The 20,650-nt window shown below is 44.7% G+C and overlaps 1 protein-coding gene across 1 annotated transcript in view; it reads right to left on the minus strand.

The window, feature by feature from the left end:
* SLC12A8 (solute carrier family 12 member 8) overlaps positions 1 to 20,650 on the minus strand; it is a 148,244-nt gene that overhangs the window by 18,821 nt on the left and 108,773 nt on the right. The window contains exons 8-9 of the mRNA XM_070358937.1: positions 14,194 to 14,340; positions 9,176 to 9,821 (exon numbers count right to left, since the gene is read on the minus strand). Coding sequence (XP_070215038.1) covers positions 9,176 to 9,821; positions 14,194 to 14,340 — 793 coding nt within the window. The remainder of the gene's footprint in view (positions 1 to 9,175; positions 9,822 to 14,193; positions 14,341 to 20,650) is intronic.

Here is a 20,650-nt window from a genome sequence, read left to right on the forward strand (position 1 = left end):
TACTCAGCCATTAAAAAAGAACGAAATAATGCCATTTGCAGCAACATGGATGGACCTAGAGATCATCATACTAAGTGAAGGAAGTCAGGCAGACAAACACAGGTACCAAACGGCGTCACTGGTGCGTGGACTCTAAATGCGACACCAATGAACCTATCTACAAAACAGAAACAGACTCACAGACATGGTTGCCAAGGACGAGGTCATAAGGATGGACTGCAGACACAAACTGTTACATATAGAATGGATAAACAACAAGGTCCTACTGTCTAGCACAGGGACTATATTCGATATCCTGGGATAAGCCATAATGGAAAAGAATAGGAAAAAGAATATATATATATGTATAAGTGAATCACTTTGCTATACAGAAGTTAATACAACATTATAAATCAACTACAATAAAACAAATTTTGGAAAACTCTGCCAAGGTTTATAATTGATTTGAATTGACAGTGCTATTATTTTTTTTTTTTTTTAAGACGAAGCACTGTTAAGATTGTCTTTGATTACATTGTATACTTTCAACATGCCCAAGGCATGATTCATTTTTTCAATCACAAGCTTAGTGAAATATAGTTGTTCCACTGGTTATTAAGAAGAAACACGACTGGTGAAGAACTTAGATTTTTGCCTAACTGAAACAAAATGTTTGCCAAGTGTTAAACTTACTTTTTCACACTTGATCTTACACCAACTCAATTACACTATACTCAAGGGAGCTATGAGTGTATATGTGTGTTTTCTTGAGGAACTACAGGGACAGTGATAGGAAGGGGTGTGTCTTCTACGCAAGCACAGTGCAGTTTTACACATCAGCAATGCAAGGGAGAATTCAGTCAAGGATGCTCAATGACTCTGAATAGGTATGACAATAAAAGCAGACAATTATTAGAATTCTGAACAGCTATGGTTTCAAAACCCTTCCAAAATGAGTGAAGGATTTTCCCCTCCCTCTTTTCAAGGATTATGCTGAAAGAAATAAGTCTTATAGATTAGTGGCAGAAGGAGACAGTTTTTCATGTTAGAAATAATAGAATAACAACTGGGAAGGCAATTTTATCAAGCTTTAGTCACAAAACGAACAGGTAAGCACTGTGTGCTTAGTCGCTCAGTAGTGTCCAACTGTTTGCAACCCCATGGACTGTAACCCTCTAGGCTCCTCTGTCTACAGGGATTCTCCAGGCAAGAACGCTGGAGGTTGCCATGCCCTCCTCCAGGGGATCTTCCCAACCCAGGGATCAAACCCAGGTCTCCTGCAACTGCCAGGGGATTCTTTACCATCTGAGCCACCAGGGAAACCCTAGAATACTAGAGTGGGTAGCCTATCCCTTCTCCAGGGAAACTTCCTGATCCAGGAATTGAACCAGAGTGTCCTGCATTGCAGGCAGATTCTTTACCAGCTGAGCTACCAGGGAAGCATGTATTAGGCATGTTAAAAATATGAAATATAAGAAACATAATATATAACGTTAAATTGTCTTTTAAAATGTAGCAGTATGTCTAACAAGTTCTGTATTCATAAAACCCATGCAGACATGAAGACTTTAGGCCTGAAGGGGAAAACAATTATGTCAATTTTTTAAACCACAAATTTAAATAATTTTATAGAAATTATTTAAAATCAATATGAAGCCACCTCTGGAAATACACTCCATATTTTCATCAGGATAAACAAACACATAGTTCTGACTAGCACGTACAAAATAAGAATGGGCACTGATATGTCCATAAGTGATCATGTTTCATGCATGTTTCAAGTTCATGTGGTATCTGATCATGTTGATTCTGCAATCTTTTAACCACTTATCAAATACTGCACATTTATTTCTAGGTTGTCATCAGCACCAACAGTGCAGTTATGAGAATCCGGTAAATACTTATGGTTTGCTGTTCAGTTTACGGTTGTTTTCTTGAGATACACTTCCCCCAACTAGATTTACTAAGTCAGAGTGATTAGACAGTTTTATATTTCTTGTTACATCCTAAAAGTTCATTCTCCAGAGAGGATGAACCAGAGGGACTTCCAGCTACTGCAATGTGAAGAGGGCAGTAAATCCTCTCTGTAAGAGATAGGTATACAACTAGATGAAATTATCAGAAACAGTCCCTTGGGGCTCTAGAAATTTACCAAATGGAGACAAACTAAGAAGTGTTTATTTTTCTAAAACTGCTGGAGCTGAGGGTAAGAACAGTGAGAGCTTACAATCTTCCTCCTGGGCTACTCATATTCCCACTCCAGTTTTTAGTCGCACAGAGCTTGCCCCTGTGTCTATGTGGCCGAGGAGGCTTCCCCCTCTGCCAGCAGATCTGTGTGTGGGTTGGGAACCACAGTTGAAGCGGACTGACTTTTCCTAGTCTCTCTCAGGCTGCCCAGATCAGCGGTGTGGGGAGCTACAGTCTTTCTATGGCTCTCTCATTTCTAGAATCTCCCTATTAAATTTCTGGCTGGTACACTGCTCACCCTCACTGGTTCCACTCCCTCAGGCTAGCAAAGCCAAAAATTTCCCCATTCCATTTCTACTTGGCTCACCACATTGAGCTTATAAAGGGACAGGCCACAAATTTGCTCCCTCTGGCAACAAAACTACTGCTTTCCGAAGAAATCATGACCCCAAACCTCCTAAGTTTGATGAAAAAACTAATCAATCAATCCAAAAGGAATGACTCCATTGACCTTGCTTCCAACAATGTTTACGTATAATACCTGATTTCCACTGACCTAAATACTTTTTATTGAAATTTTTGATAGCTTAATAGATATGCAATGATATTTTAATGGTGGTTTAAATTGGATTCATTCAACCCAGGTTTGATCCCTGGATTGGGAAGATTCCCTGGAGAAAGGAATGGCTACCCACTCCAGTATTCTTGCCTGAAAAGTCCCATGGACAGTGGAGCCTGGCAGGCTACAGTCCTTAGGGTTGCAAAGAGTCGAACACAACTGAGCAACTAACATTTTCAGTACCACGGCCTAGTTCATAATAGACACTGACCCAAGCAGCATATACATACTATCCCAAAGAAAGGCAATGCAAAAAATGCTCAAACTACCGCACAATTGCACTCATCTCACACGCTAGTAAAGTAATGCTCAAAATTCTCCTAGCCAGGCTGCAGCAATACGTGAACCGGGAACTTCCTGATGTTTAAGCTGGTCTTAGAAAAGGCAGAGGAACCAGAGATCAAATTGCCAACATCTGCTGGATCATCGAAAAAGCAAGAGAGGTCCAGAAAAACATCTATTTCTGCTATAATGACTATGCCAAAGCCTTTGACTGTGTGGATCACAATCAACTGTGGAAAATTCTGAAAGAGATGGGAATACCAGACCACCTGACCTGCCTCTTGAGAAACCTATATGCAGGTCAGGAAGCAACAGTTAGAACTGGACATGGAACAACAGACTGGTTCCAAATAGGAAAAGGATATGTCAAGACTGTATATTATCACCCTGCTTGTTTAACTTCTATGCAGAGTACATCATGAGAAATGCTGGGCTGGAAGAAGCACAAGCTGGAATCAAGATTGCCTGGAGAAATATCAATAACCTCAGATATGCAGATGATACCACCCTTATGGCAGAAAGTGAAGAGGAACGAAAAAGCCTCTTGATGAATGTGAAAGAGGAGAGTGAAAAAGCTGGCTTAAAGCTCAGCATTCAGAAAACTAAGATCATGGCATCTGGCCCCATCACTTCATGGGAAATAGATGGGGAAACAGTGTCAGACTTCATTTTGGGGGGCTCCAAAATCACTGCAGATGGTGACTGCAGCCATGAAATTAAAAGAAGCTTACTTCTTGGAAGGAAAGTTATGACCAACCTAGATAGCATATTCAAAAGCAGAGACATTACTTTGCCAACAAAGGTCCGTCTAGTCAAGGCTATGGTTTTTCCTGTGGTCATGTATGGATGTGAGAGTTGGACTGTGAAGAAAGCTGAGTGCCAAAGAATTGATGCTTTTGAACTGTGCTATTGGGGAAGACTCTTGAGAGTCCCTTGGACTGCAAGGAGATCCAACCAGTCCATTCTGAAGGAGATCAGTCCTGGGTGTTCTTTGGAAGGAATGATGCTAAAGCTGAAACTTCAGTACTTTGACCACCTCATGCGAAGACTTGACTCATTGGAAAAGACTCTGATGCTGGGAGGGATTGGGGGCAGGAGGAGAAGGGGACGACAGAGGATGATATGGCTGGATGGCATCACCGACTCGATGGACGTGAGTTTGAGTGAACTCCGGGAGTTGGTGATGGACAGGGAGGCCTGGCGTGCTGCGATTCATGGAGTTGCAAAGAGTCTGACACGCCTGAGCAACTGAACTGAACTGAACTGATTGTGGTTTAGAACACAGATTCTACAATGAGATAAACCTGGGTTCAAATTCCAGCTGCCACATATTCTGAGTAAGTGTATAACTTCCCTAAGCCTCACCTTTGCCATCTGGAAAAAGCTAGTAACAGTGCCTAGATCTGAGCTGAGATCATCCGTATTTAAGAGAGTATCTCCACACCAGGCACGTGGGACAGACTCAGTAAATGCTTCCTATTTTTAGCTACTAACAACATTCAACACTTAATCACAAAAGTTAGTTTGTTGAATGGACAGTGAGTGAGTCTGGGCACTGTTTTTTCAAATGTAAATTGCGTGTTCATTTCTTCTGACCTCTCTTTAGTGGAATCTGGATTTTGACCTTCCTGTTTTTAAAAATAATATGCTTTGGGAGGTATGTTTTTATCAGTTGTGTTTGTTGGAATAATTGTTTCCTTCTGTGACACTGCGTTGTGCAAATGTTTTTTATTTCTGTTTAATCAGATCCTTTTTGTCTTTGATGATATCTTCAATAGTCACAAATCTCTTTCTTGGGCAGCTGTTATAAATAAGGAATTTGTGGCTAAATAAGGTATCAAATACAGCCCCAAGTTAATTTTTTGATCCACTTACTCTCAACAATATATATTCACTAGTGATTTGACTCATTATTTTATGGCATCTGGTTTGTCACACATTAGGTTCTTATAGTTTAACTCTTTCTACTCTACCTATCAATGTTTAAAATTTTTAGCCAGTATCTGTACAATTGTTAATCAGTTTATTAGCCTTTACTGAGTGTTTGTCAGTGTCATGTACTGTGTGGGAATATTGTCGATGAAGACAAGGTAGAAAGACATGGTTTGTGACTAAAGGTAGCTCACAGACTAGGGGCAAAGGAATAAAACTAACATTTCTTTTCCTTAGACAGATAGATGAGTAAGCCTGAAGACAAATGTGTAAGCAAATGTATAAAACAATGTGATAAGTGTTCCTACCTTTAGTGTGGCTCAAATGTTATGCTTGCATACGAGAGGAGATCAGGGAATCCTTCTCAGAGTGGGTCTGAAAAGTCAAATGGATTTTAAACTGCAAGTCAGCATTTCAGATGGAAGAGGAGGAGCAATGCAATTGCAGCTGGCAGAATGGCATTGCAAAGGCAGGAAGGAATAAAGAATACGATGTGTTTGGGGCACACATCTGGGTGTGGCTGAACATACGTTATATGGGTTGTCATGAGAAAAGTGCCCAGGAAGGTAGGGTAGGGCAAGACTGCCAAGAACCTTGCAAATCACACCAAGATGGAAGGTATTATATTCCAACGAAGGTTTTTAAGTAAAAGAGACAGGATGAGAATTTTACTCTAGAAAGATCATTCAGAGGACAGTGAAAAGGATAAAGAGGATATGTATGGGAGAATCTGGAGTCTGGAGATGAGCGTGGAGATAAACAAGAATCTGGGTGCCGAATAATGAGGGCCTGCACCAAGGTACAGGCAGCAAGAATGGAGGAGAGGGAGGGGTCAAAAAGAGCTCAGGACATTTCTAAGATGTGGCAACATCACTGATTAAATGTTGCAAAATGACCACACTTCTTTCCTGATAACCCACTAAGAAAACAGAACAGGAACTAAATAGCCATAAACCCACAAACACAAGAAGAATCAGAGAAACAAGATAAAAACAAGTCTTGGAAGGTGGAGAGGTAGCAGAGGAGTAGTAACAAACTGAGCAGAGCCGAGGATGAACTCTAGGGCCCCCAGAGAGGGTGCTGGCAAGGACCAACCCAAGGTACCCTAGTGGACCACACAAAGTTCAGGACCAGGAAGTGGGACGCTGCAGGCGACCGTTCGCAAGACTGTATATGAAACAGCTGGGCATCAAGTTCCTTTCCTCTGTTCATGCAGCTGGGGAATAACTCCTCTTTGCCTGACCCCTCCCCAAGGTGTGTGTGTGTTGGTGGAGGGCAAGGGGGTTCCTCTGAAGGAATCCAACCAGAGAGGGTCTGGACTTGGGACACCAGGCATAACAAAGAGAGAGGGGATGGAGCTAGAAACTGCAGGATTCAATGACGTCTGTATCCCAAGCAGTGGGGTACCTCAACTCCCTTATATCACCTGGCTCTCTGGGGGACTCCCAGGCAAGAGATTAAAGGACTCTTCTCCGGAGGAACTGAAGAGCCACAGAGGAAATCTCTAGCTAATCACACTTGGGGGTCCTCTCATGAAAAAGCCAGCTTCTTGATCACTCTACAATGAGGTGCCCTAACCAATAAGCTCTGTCCAGGACACAGGTCTTCTCAACAGCTTTTCAGGACTCACTTCTAAGGAGAAAAGGAAATCAAAAGATCAACAGATATTTTAGTAAAGCCTCCAATATAAAAGGGAGCATGAGACGAAGCCAAAGAGAAAAGAATCTAAAGATCATAGGGCAGAAAAAGACTTTAAAAGGAGAAAAACTAATATTACCTGGAAAATATTGTACCCATAAAACAAGAATGAGATGATTTTCAAATTTTTTTAAAAGATAAAGACAAATCAGATTACAACCAAGAGCTCTTGGAAATCAAGAACAGGGTAATATGACCAGCTAAAAAGATATTTCCCGGTCTCTGAGAATAGCTGGAAAGGCTAGTGAATCAATCTCAGAGGTAAACAGCCAAGGACAACACTCCAAATTATATGTCAAAGCAGTGTAGAGGGGATATCACTGCTGCAGCGACCAAGGTTCCCACACCGTTGACCCTGAAAAGCCCTGGATGGTGGAGCCAGAAATGTAGTCACCCTGCAGCCAGTATCATGCTTCCAGAGAGTTCCTCAAAGCCCTCATCTCTTCAGGTTTCCAGTTCCAAGTATCTGATTCACTTGGACTCAGCTTATCTGATTCACTGAGGTTTATTCCTGTGCCTGAACTCTGGCTGTAGGAGGGACTGGAAAACTGAGCATCTGACATTTTCAGTTTTAAGTGTGAAAGGCTTGCTCTGCCTCCCACCAACACTCATAGCACTGGAAATTCTTCTAACATAGAGAGGTCGGTAAATGCCAAGTAGGAAAAAAAAAAGACAAAGAGGAATTCCAAGACAACAGCTTTGTAGCAGGCCTAAAGAACTGACAGACGAGGGGATCAGGTAGGAGCCATAGGACAGACAAGAAAAAGCAAATGGACATGATGACTGTCTTAAGAATTTGAGCATTCGGAACTTAACATTGAGAGCCATTTGCCATATTCACCGGAGTACAGAGAGAAAAATGATGACAGAAAAACCAAGCAAATGAAAAAACCATGGCAATTATTAACCCCAGGAAACAGAAGAAGTTGGACAAAAAAGGCAATGTAATCATAGTATAATATATAGCTCATAGTTAAGCAATATTTACTTAATCATGATAATATGAATAGTAGCTACTAAAATTAATTTTTAAAACTGTGATGTAATTACATGGGGGACATTGGGTGAGAAATCAGAGTGGCATAAATGAGCTAGTATTCATTTATCATAATAGTAAATTAAAAAATGATATCTAAAACTGATATATCAAGAAGTAGCAATACAAATATATTATTTAGTAACATGAAGGTTAACACGATTTGGTTGAAAGTGGGATTTTATGGGAGTGGAACTACAGGATGGAGAAGAGGGATGGTGTAGAAGAATAGGACTACTATTTCTGGCTATGTGACTTTTAATTCCACTTGGCTTATTAAACTGTACTTGTTATTTTGACAAAAATGATATGATTAAAGATTTTTAATTATGCTCCTACCATTAAGAACCATCCACCTATCTGGAGGTAAAGAAGGAAAAGAAGGTGTACAAAAGAACCCAAAGCAATTATTTTTGGACATCTCTTCTATGTCCCCTGTCTCCTCCTCTTTACCCACACTTGTCTGCACAGACCTCAGGAAACAGGTTAATGCAGAGGAAGGTACTGGGCTTCAGATACAGAGAGACCGGGGTGTGATATCCAGGCATGCAGAATACCAGCTCTGAGGAGTCTTTGTAATCTCATTGGGATGTGGGGTCTTCAGTGGTAAAATAGGAAGTGCTAACGACAATTATATGACATGCAATCATGTATGCCAAGTACCTAGAATACGGGGCTTCCCAGGTGCTGCAGTGGTAAAAAAAAAAAAAAATCTGCCTGCCAACAAGAGACACAGGTTTGATCCCTGGGTCAGGAAGATCCCCTGGAGAAGGAAATGGCAACCCACTCCAGTGTTCTTGCCTGGGAAACCCACGGACAGAGGAGCCTCGCAGGCTACACAGTCCATGGGGTCACAAAGAATCAGACACAACTGAGTGAGCACAAGAAGCACCTAAAATATGGAAGACTAAACAATTCTGAGTTCTTCCCTTGGAATTTCTCATGCTCCAGAAGTCTCCCTTGAGCATCTCCCTGTCTCTGTCTGCAGATACGAGGAAGCAAAGAAAAGCTGTCCTCTTTATCACATCTCCTGTCTCTCCATCCCCCTCCTGCCTGGTTTGGGAGATTCATCCTCCAAAGACAAAACAGACTGAGCCCTTGCCAGGCAGTTGGTCACAACACACTTCCACTTCCCTTGAAAGGAGAAACTGGTTTCATTCATGTTAGCTGATTTTTGAGTAAAATGAAATTAATATTTAGTTACTAGTCATGGCTCCCAGCCCTAACATACAAGAGTAGATAGAAATTTATGCTTAAAATTAACACTCTATACCAGATTAGAATTATAAATTCAGCTGATAACTGACCATAATATTTTAAAGTAAATATCAAACGAAATTAACAAGGATTTTAAACCCAACTATAAAATGACCTAAGGATTTGAAAGAGGCTTGTGATAACTCCCAAATTAGGAGGCCCTGGTGTGACTGCAAAGCACCCACCTTCTCTGCTTGGCCTGGGCTGGTTACTTGGCTCAGGGATGAGTTTTGCTCCATAGGCTCCCCTAGGCTGATCCCCTTCACTTCTGGGACTCTGTGCGTTCCCGTGGGGCCCCTGCCCTTCCCAGGAGGCAGTAGGCCATCCATCAGTGTCCCCAGGAGAGAAGGAAGCAGGGGACCTGAGGTCCAAGAGGAAGCTCTCTTGGAGGGTTTGCTTGCTGGCCTTCTTGGTCTTCCCCTTCTGATTCTCTAGGATCCCATGGCTCTCTCCTCCCCTGGGCTGGCTACTCTCAAGCTTCCTGGTTAGCTGGAGGAGCTGATCCATGTCCTTGGTGAATTCTAGCAGAGTGCCCTCAGAGGAGCCCTGGGCAATGCCCTCAGAGCCATAACTGGGAGCCTTCTCCAGAAGCAGGGGCTCAGAGCAGTGGAGAGTACCCAGGCCCTCCCCGGGCACCAGCTCAGGCCTCTCCGAGAGGCTGCAGCCACCCATGGACAGGGAGAAGTAAGAGTAGTCCACTGTGATGTATGTCAGCATGAAGTTGATGGTGACGATGGGGGCCAGGACGTTCACCTGACCCACGAGGACAAAGGCCATGGTCACCAAGCTGGTCAGGCAGATGGCAGCTACAGGCGTTTTATTTGGCCCCTTCTGCAGAAACAAAAGCAACATGCAGGACCATGAAATTTCACTGAAGAAAATCACATTGCATGATAGAAACACAACTCAAATTGGCTCAGTCACTTCTCCCATGTGCTTCCTGGCGTGTTAATAAGTTCATCTACAAGCTTGGGATGATGATGTCCAATCCAGAGTAACTATTAATATGGGACAATACTATAGAACATGAACTTCACAAATAGTTTTCTTTTTGTCTTTCACTGGGTTTTAAAGTCAGCTTTGGAAATCGAAGAGGTACAAAATCGATTCTTCCCAAGCTTTAATGGAGAAAACAACCTCAAGGGGAGTGGCCGACTCCAGAAAACACAGCACATTCGTTGGTGACTGAGGTGGGGAGATTCCAAAAACATGAACAAACTCTCCCACACACATTTATGCACATGTTACTAATGGGGGTGAGTATGGGAGACCTGCAGGAAGACAGAAGTGGAGAAAATGTGCTAACTCCATGTACTGTGACCTGTCGCTCCATAGAAGCTACTCCTCACAGTCCCTGACACGGTTCTTGGGCCAAAAGTAACAGTGCTTCTAAGTCCTCGCCTTCCTTGACCTGAGCATTACATCCGACCCAGCTGGTTACTCCCTGGTCTCCTTGCTTCTCTTGCTGGTCCCCTTGTCACTGGCTGCTCCTCAGTCTCTGTCACTGGCCACTCCACATTTCTGAATTCTGCATTCAGAGCACTCTCCAGTTCCATCCTCAGACCCCTTCTCTTCTCTACCTATCTTCCTTCTCTAGGACCTCAATCAGGCTCATGGCCTTGAAAACCAGTTTAATGCTCGTAGCTCCCAAATTTGAAACTCCAGCTTGAAATGTTTCCCTGAAATCTAGACTTAGTCAACTGTCTACTCAACATTTCCAGCTGATGTCTAATAGGACCTCAAACCAAATATTTCCAAAACAAAACTGCTAATCCCTCGATGTCCTGCCTCTCAAATCTACTCTGCAGCTTCTCCACTTAAGAAAGTATCCATTGCATCCTTCTAGTTACTCAGTAAGCAAAATTCTTAATGATTCCTCTCATTGCCTCATTCTTCAGGAAATACTGTCAGCCTTACTCTCAGGATAGACACAGGACCTAACCACTGCACCCACCTCCTTTATGCTAGCACTGTGATGGGAGGGACAGGCATGTCAGCTACATCCAGACCTGATCTGTGAACCTCCCAGGTATGTTCCTCCAAGTGCATCCCCCTTAGTGAGGATTGAAACAGAGTTCAACCTTCACAGGATGGAGGTAGCAAAGTCATCATTGGCCTGAGTCTCTGAGGATCAGAGGCCCTATTGATCTGAAACACCTTCCTAGAACCCAAAGTAAAATTTTTTTTAAAAGAGTAAAGATACATTTCACTGTTTTTGAAAATTACATTTTGGATATACTTACTACAGCTATTTAGCATGCTGCTGAACTGCTGCTGCTAAGTCGCTTCAGTCGTGTCCGACTCTGTGCGACCCCATAGACGGCAGCCCACCAGGCTCCCCCGTCCCTGGGATTCTCCAGGCAAGAACACTGGAGTGGGTTGCCATTTCCTTCTCCAATGCATGAAAGTGAAAAGTGAAAGTGAAGATGCTTAATCGTGTCCGACTCCTAGTGACCCCATGGACTGCAGCCCACCAGGCTCCTCCGTCCTGGGATTCTCCAGGCAAGAGTACTGGAGTGGGTTAGCTATTTAACATACTCTAACAATAGAACTATAAAGAATAAAGTAAATTGTCAAAAACTAATGAAATAAAAGGAGGGTCTAAAATAAGTGGAAGGAGGTTTTTAGGTAAACTGTAGGATATGCTAGTGATCCAGGAAGGACTATGATAAGGGTGGGTTGTAAAGTGATAAAACAGTCATACGTGGACTTCTGTTACCAAAAGATAGCACAGATAAAAGTCAAGTTGCAGAATGGGAAAAGATATTTGTTAACACGTGTAACTGACAAAGAGCAATTCAGAATGTACAAGAATCCCTACAAAATAATTAGAAGACAGATAACCCACTAAAGACAATGTGCAAAAGGATGTCTATTAAACATATGAAAGATGTCCAACCTCATTAGCAATCAGGGAAATGCAAATTAAGCCTGTAGTGAGATACCATTAAACACTTACGAGATTGGCAAAAATTAAAACATCTGATAATACCAGGTATTGGCAAGAACACAGAAGAATGGGAACACTTACCAACTGCTGACAGGAGTTTAAATTAACACAACTGCTTTGGAGAAAGAGTTCAGTGCTATCTACGAAGCAAAGATATACACAACTTACAACTGAGCAATTCCACTAACAGGTCTGGAAGAACTCCACACGTGAACCAGTCTACTACAAGGCTGTTCCCTGCACTGTCCGTAACAGTCCCAAACAGGGACATACCACGACAGCAGGATTAGTGAGAAACTGCAGCAAATGAGGATGCTATATAGAGATGATAATAAACAAGCCGCTGCTATCAGCAAAAACATGGGTGAGTCACATAATGATGCCTGAAAAGCATGCCATATTTATATAAAGTTTAAAAAGCAGGCAAAACTGAACTATTTTGTTTAGATATACATATGGAGGAGGTAATCCAGAGCTGGCAAACCATGGTCCCTGGGCCAGATGTGGTCACCATCTGTTTATGTAAGCCCACAGGCTAAGGGCATGTCCCCTTGACCTCAGGAGTCTCCTAGAGACCAGAACAGAGTCCTATAAAGCAAGGTCCTTGGCCCAGGTCTAACAGTCATGCTAGCTGCTGGAAGACAGTAACTGTCATACATTACTGGTAGAAATACAAAATGATACAGCTCCCATGGAAGGTGTTTTGGCAATATCTATTAATATTAAAATGCACTGACCCTTTGACCAGCAAACTCACTTAGGAAAATTGATCCTATAGATATATCTATCTGCATATGTGTAAAATTGTACACACATACACACACACACACAGAGTATCCTTTGTAGCACTGTTTACTGGAAGCTATACTATCTATAGGGAACTGGTTAATAAACTACGGTATATCCACATGATGGGAAAACAATGAGAAAGTTCTTTCTATATTCATATGAAAAGACAGATTTCCAAGCTATATTAAATGAAGAAAAGCAAGGCAAAGAACAATGTACACAGACCACCACCGCTGTAAAGAGAGAGAAGGATTCATGAAAAACTAATAAAACCAGGTATGATAGGACATGGCTATGTGTGACGAAAAAGTAGAACGACTCATGAGGGAGCAAAAATTCTCAGGGTATCTTTTTAGTTTTGAGTCCTGTACACACATTATCTTGGAGAAGGAAATGGCAACCCCTTCCAGTATTCTTGCCTCGAGAATTTCATGGACAGAGGAGCCTGGCCGGCTACAGTCCAGGGGCTCACAAAGAGTTGGATACAACTGAGCGACTGAACAACTACACCTGTTACCTAATAAAAATAAATTAAAATAAAATAAAAGGCACATACCACAGGGAAGTTACTAGAGATGATAGTCACTTGTCCTACCCGTCCACACTGACTGGTAGATAAGAAGCAGAGGAAGGCAGAGAGAGGGATTAAAGATGACTTGTACCTACGTGGCATCAAACAAGAGTGGGGCTGGGGATGGGACTGGGGTGGGCAGAAACCCTGTCGTGTTTCCACAACATAGAAATCAACTACAACTTGCAACATGGGTTTGGGTGGACTCCGGGAGTTGGGGATGGACAGGGAGGCCTGGTGTGCTGTGGTTCATGGGGTCGCCAAGAGTCAGACACGACTGAGTGACTGAACTGAACTGACTGACAGCTTGCAAAACACATTATCGGGAAGTGGGGTTCTCTCGGCTTCCTTCTCTTGTCACGCCTTCAGTTTTAGGAATGTCTCATTTGATTTGACTCGACCAAGTTGTATCAGTTAGGGTTCGGGCTATGAAGATTAACAGGGAGCCCAGAGACCAGAAGTGTGAGAGTTCAGCATAAAGCGACCCCAAAGGGGAGGTGAATCTCCAGGACAGAGTTAGAGCTGCAAAGACCAGGTCCTCTCCTCAGCAAGAGGTTCTCCCCTCTAGGCTAAACTTGGAGGATCCGGAATTTATTTTTACTAAAGGTTGTGGCACTATTTCTCTCTGCTGTGGCAGGGTCCATGGTGCTATTGTGACAGTTATATGGTCCATGGTGCTACTGTGACTTTGGCACCCAGTGCTGAAGTTATGACATTGACAGATGCTTTGTCCAGTGGCCCCAGACCAAAGAATCCAGAGGACAGGGGTGCAGGCTTGTTTCTCCCTACCAGAACCAGACCAGTGGCTCTTATCAGAAATACTTAAGCAATTTATTGGCCAACAGTCAGTTGAGCAGCAAAAACATACATTTCTCAAAGAAAAGGTCACTCACCCCTTGCCCCAAGCAGGCCAATGCGGGGATCACTTTCTCCTGGGCGATGCATTGCAGGATCCGGGGGGCTCCATAGAGGCCTCCCATACAGGAGGCCAAGGATGAGATGTACAAGCCCAAAAGGAATAGGAAGCCCACTAGGGACACCTGTATGAGGAGGCAGTTTCATTACTCAACATCAGAATCTGCTTCTGCTCCCTTCTGTTCCCCTGGTACACACCCACCCACACCCCATCTGATCATAAATCCTCCAGATTCGACATCTTAGATATATTCCAAACACCTCAGATCCACCCCACCACCTTGGCACTGCCACCATTTGTTTGACCCGCCATCACTTCTTGTACGGCCTACACAGAGCTTCTCAAATTGACTGTGTCTGATTCATCCAGTTCAGTTCAGTTGCTCAGTCGTGTCCGACTCTGCGACCCTGTGAATCACAGATTCATCCAGAGTGCTTGTTAAAACACAGATTTTCTGGGTCTTACCCCACAGTTTCTTGATTCAGTAGGTCTGGTATATGGCCCCAAATTTGGATATCTAACAAGTGTGTGCATGCTCAGCTGCTTCAGTCATGTCTAACCCTGTGCCACCCTCTGGACTGTAGCCCACCAGGCTCCTCTGTCCACGGGATCTTCCAGGCAAGAATACTGGAGTGGGGAGCCATTCCCTTCTCCACGGTCTAACAAGCGCCCAGTGATACTGATGCTGATGGCCTGGGGACTATCCTTTGTGAACCACTGCCAGCAAGAATGCTAAGGGCTAAACTCTGTCCCCAGGCCTCTGCCAGCATGACCTACATGCACACTGGTCATAATGAATGCCCCTGCCATAAAAATATCAATGACTCCCCAATGCCCTGACATACCTGGCCCTTCATGGTCTGTGACACTTCCAGTCCCACACTCTGCACACTCAGAATCCATCAGCATGATTTCTCTGCTTGCTGGAACCCTCTGTCCACATCCCTAAGCCACTCACTGTCTGTCTCTTAAACTCCCAATTGTGCTTCAAGACTCAGCATAAACCTCTCCTCCTCCATGAGCGCACCCTCCAGCCCCTGACATGAGTGGGTGCTCCTCAGGGCTCTGCTGCACCTCAATGTGAGGTTGGGGGGCACCAGACACACTATTTCCTCCACTGGCTTCACTTCCATGGGGCTCCTATTTAGTTCATCCTGGTCCACTTGGTGCCAATACAGAGATGTAAGTGTTAAATGAGAAAGTGAGATCCACATAGCCCACAAGGTACCAGCAGATAGGAGAGAGGGAAGAGTTGCTCTGCTTGGTGTCCCCTTGCAAAGATCAGTGCTGCTTGTGTGCAGCTGTGTCCCACGCTGTGTCATGAGTCTGTGAGTCCATAGCCCCCTCCTGAGCTGAACTTCATCTACACCAACAGGAAAGTATTTGAGGTGCCATTTCCTTTCTATTGATATTTTACTTTAGGCAAATGCCCTGAACCGTGTATTTTTAGCGCTCATTTGTCCAGCTGTTACAGCTGCATTAGATTTCATTTTCCGTTTTGTCCCTTATACCCTTCTCCATGAAGACGTTCCTCACCGCAGTTTTTACTTCCTTGCTTTAACAATGCATCAAGCTATACTGAACACTGGCCATAAACTAGCACCAAAAATCTGTATCAGCCAGGATTCTTGACAGGAAATATTTTTTAAGCATGTGTTTACAGGATACTGGAGGGTCACAGAATCATCAGAAGGCTGAAAGATGAGGCTTGGAAAAAGGCAAGACCCAAAGCTAGCAGCACATTCAGATTCCTGAACAGGAGCAGTCTGATCAAGATGCTATCAGCACCTGCTGCCCCAAAGATGAATTCTCACCATCACCTTACCTTTGCATCATTCATGACATCTGAAGCATCTGGTGGGCCCAGCCTAAGTCACATGCCCTACCAGGGGCACAAAGGGACAGGCAAGCAAGAGTCTGGTCATTTGGGGTCCTATAATAAAAAATGGGGATCACTCCCTTCAAGACCTCACATAGGTGAATAACCCTCAAACAGTCAGGGAGGTCAGAAGTTTTGTGGATAAGCCACTAAAGAGCCTACCTTTTCCTTAATTCAGTGTGGATTAGTTCTCCTTAAATGCATTACTTCATCTTTATCCCCAATGAATCTCCCTTCCTTACTTCAGTGTCATGAATTTATGCCTATCCCACCCTACGCTATTTACCACTTTATTACTAGAAGAAATTAATGTCCTATAATATTCCCTCACTTTATTTGTATACTCTAATGGCAGGTCATCTACCCTGTGGTTAATTACACTCATGGCCCCTCTTGCCAGCATGCCATAAGCTTCTAAGTCGCCCGCACCTTGGCCCTCTGGCACACAGTGTTCAGCAAGTACTGCTGGCTGGAGTAATAAGGCTTTACAACTCCACTGTAGTTGGTGTCCTGGATGTCTCACAAAATTGTTAGAGACACTAGTCCCAGTATCAAACCCCTGACTCATTCTGAGATGCAATCATTCATCTATAGCCTTTGTTTCCACCTTCTGTTGACTTTTTTTTTTTTTTAAAGGACTCTGTAATAAAATTTTATCAAAAGCTTTTTGAAAATCTGACCCAGTAGTCCTCCACTCTGATTATACACACAAGTCACCCCAAGATTCTGCTATAATTGTTACAGAGTGGGACTCAGACATGGTTGATTTTTCCAAAAGCCCTCCAGGTGATTCTAAGGTGCAGTCAGGGTGAAAGCCCCTGGGCATGGTTCCCTATCTCCAATGCGTACTCCCCTCAGAGAATTCTCCATCTCAGGCAGGCATGGTATCTCCTTGCAGAAAGTTTACTGCTTCTTATCCAAAAGGTTACATATATTTGAGTGTAAAAAGTTCTTTTCCGTGTGTATATATAGCCTATCCATTTACAGTGAACGTGAGTGGGAAGGAGATGGCCCAGGCTGGTGTGCCTCAGTGTTGGAACTAACCTCAGGAATTCAATGAGTCTCTGGCAACATGTGGCCGGATACGGTGACCTCCATCCCAGCCAGCCTTCCCAGAAACACTCCCCAGGACCGCTGCAGAGCCCTGGGGCCAAGGGCCAGAGGGATGACCATCTAGGCATAGGAAGCTTGGTCCAGTTTGTCAACTGCATTTAAATGGACTGTCCACTTGCCACTCTTTTATGTAAAACTGTTATTCAACCAATTTTCTGAAAAAGAAACGGAACGTTGGTCCTTGTGGTTGAATGTAACAACTCCATTCTCTCTCTCCCCCACCTGAGTCCTGCCCCTTCCTTGTCATCCATCTGCCCTTGTAGGGAGCACTGAGGACAGCTTAGATACCTGGCAGAGAGCAGAGCTCTCCAGGTACAGCAGTAAGCTCTGTGGCTCTGCCCCAAGCCTTGTAGAATTTAATCATTTCCTCTATTTATCTGGGACTGTAAACTTAACTACCTGTGCCAGTGAAGGTGGAAGTGAGTATTTGTGCAGATATGTGTCAACGGTTCTTTAGGAAAACCCAAAAGGTGCCCTTTTATCATCTACCTGTGTGAGTCATCACAAAATGCTGTCTTTCTAATATATTACCTGGGGTGTGAACTACCCTAATTTCTTTTTCAGTAACTACTGATGAAAAGCACTAACTCGTCTCTCTGTTCCTGGTACTTGATCCCAGCTCCCATGGGAACTCCAGCCACTCAAAGATCCTGCCAACCCAATGGCCACTCCCTTTTCTTGAAGAACTGGGTTTAATAGGGTCATTTCCAACGTACTCATTCTGCCTCATCCAATTCCTGTGGCCCTTTGGCATTACTGAGGAGTACATCCTGACACCTTTACCCCTTTACAATCCCAAGCAGTTCCTTCTTTCTGCAGACATGAGTTTTTTAATACTGTCCTCATTCCACAAGGTGACCAACATCTCCACTTTCAGCCAAAGTTTTTCTCTCACTTGATAGCCACTTTCCACAAGGAAACATGTGGGCTTTCCTTGTAGCTCAGTTGGTAAAGAATCCACCTACAGTGCAGGAGACCCGGGTTCAATCCCTGGGATGGGAAGATCCCCTGGAGAAGGAAATGGCAACCGACTCCAGTATTCTTGCCTGGAGAATCTCATGGACTGTGGCCTGCCAGGCTCCTCTGTCCATGGAATCGCAAGAGTCGGACACAACTTAGCAACTAAACCACCACCACAAGGAAACATGGTTGACTTCACTTCCTGAGAGGCAGCACTGTGTCCAGGACAGAGAGCAGAGGACAGGCAGGCGCGGCTGGGTGGCTGTGCTGGGCCGGGCTCGCCCCCAGCTTCGAGCCCTGCCTCACTCCATGTGCAGCTCATGAACATGGGAAATCGTGACTGTCAAATCAAGAGTGATGAGAGTTTTCCCTGCGCCATGGCTCATTTTTCACAGGCATGCTTTGAAGATACTCCTCCTACTAATCTGTTCTTATTCTGCTAGTTAGCAAGCTCCAGGGCTCCTAAAATATTTGGTCTTTTTGATGTGTAATAAACACTTCTTCTTGGGCTTCATATAAGTTCATTGTGAAACAATCAGTCTATTTCATTTTAGCCCTACTAATACCTGCTGTTTATACAATTCCTTTTTCTATAATAATATCGAGATTGACACTTTGGGGGTTTTTCCTATTCAGTTTAACATGTGGATTAATAGGGGGAAAAAATGTCCCCACCTGAAAATGTGCACTGTCTGTAAAGATATCCCCATAGGAGTATGTCTGTGTCCGGTCGCTCAGTTCTGACCACCTCTTTGCGACCCCATGGACTGTAGCCCACTAAGCTCCTCTGTCCATGGAATTTTCCAGGCAAGAATACTGGAGTGGCCTGCCATTCCCTACTCCAGGGGATCTTTCCAACCCAGGGATCAAACCCACATCTCCTGCTCCTGCATTGGGAAGTCGATTCTTTACCACTAGCGCCACCTGGGAAACCCATAGGAGTGTGTCGGGGAATCAAAATGCAGTAAGCGTCAACCGCGCACCGGGGGTTGTGCCTCACACATAGGGCCTCAGTCATTGCGACATAGTCAAGAGTTTTTAGAAAGCTTAACACCCGACAGCCAGGGAAAAGTTCCTCTGGGGTAGGGATATAAAGTGAAAAGAAATTTCTGAGAGAAACCATGGGCTGGGAAGCCAAATAATTAGAAATAGATCAGAGGAGCGGCAGGAAACCCAGAAAGAAACAGATGAACTGACCAGCTGCAGGTCAGTAGAAAGGAATCCAGGGCAGCCGGCAGCCGCTGAGGATAATTGTTCTGGCAGAAAAGGCCTGAGAGAAAGAGAAGGAAATGCTCAGAGGCGCTTGCTTCGTTAGGAGGAGAGTCAAGGGGCGGAGGCCCCAGGTCTGGGCCCAGGCGAGACCCTCAGGGCACACAGACCAGAAGGAAGAGGTCTTGCTTTCTTGGAGCCCAGGAGAGCTCAGAGATGGGCCAGCTCAGGACCAGGCCACAGCTAAGACAGGGGGCAGAGTTGGGGGATGAACAGTTTATTACACACCACGTCAGGGGGGCAGGGTACCACACCCGCCAGCCTCTCAGGCCTCACCCTTCTGTCCTCCAGGTGCCGAGAGTGCAGCTGCCTGTGGCCCAGCTTACTCCCTAAGTACAGTCCCCGCTGCTGCAGCCCAGTCAGTGCCAAGGAGGGCAAGAAAGAAAAGCCAGGGTTCGTGGCTTTCAGAAGAATCTCACTTGGTCCTCTTTTTGTGGGACCCGAGGGTGGCATGGAGTGGGCAGCACACCAGGGAGCCGCTATTGCGGAGCTGCCCTGAGCGGTTCCGTCCCTGTTCCCACACTTGTGGCATCGACCTCTGATTGCTACTTACAACCAAGGATACTATCTTTTCTTTCTTGCACAGGCTTTACAACTGCCTGTTCCGGGAAACAGTCTTGTGTCCTCTCCAAAAACCCATTTTCCACCTCTCACCTGCTGTGTGCATAGTGACCTGCCCACGTGCTGTCACCAGGCAGGGTTTAGCCGGTCCCCCAGCCCCCAGCGAAGCGCTGGCCGGCCTATCTGTTTCACTGCTAGGGACAGGTGGCCTTTCAAACAAGTCCCCCCACCCCCAACCTCCATGCATAAGTCTATTATTAGAGGTGGAATCTCCACCCATGAAGTCTCCCCGCTGGGCTGCTGGTGAAAGCTGTTCTTACACTCTTACTTGTGGCCTTCCTGGGACACGTGCTGCCCCCTCAGGCACACCTATTCTTAGCTTCCCTGCAAAACAAGGGAATTAGTGGAGAGAGGGGCCCCACCCAGGGGATCATTTGACTCTTTTCATCCAGATCAGAGTCTCTGATGGTTGAAAGGGCCTCTGTGGGGGAATCCACAAGAAAGAACCAGCTCAAGAAGGGGCAGAGCTTGCTGGCATGGTGTGGACAGCAGCTGGGTGCTCCCTCAGTCCAGGCCCAGCTACTCCTGGAGGCCTTGAGTCGCTCTAATGGAGCCCAGCTTTTTATTCCACAGTTAGAGAAGAGGCCCCTGG

This window comes from Bos mutus, chromosome 1 (assembly GCF_027580195.1).
Source record: "Bos mutus isolate GX-2022 chromosome 1, NWIPB_WYAK_1.1, whole genome shotgun sequence".
NCBI classification, from domain to species: domain Eukaryota; kingdom Metazoa; phylum Chordata; class Mammalia; order Artiodactyla; family Bovidae; genus Bos; species Bos mutus.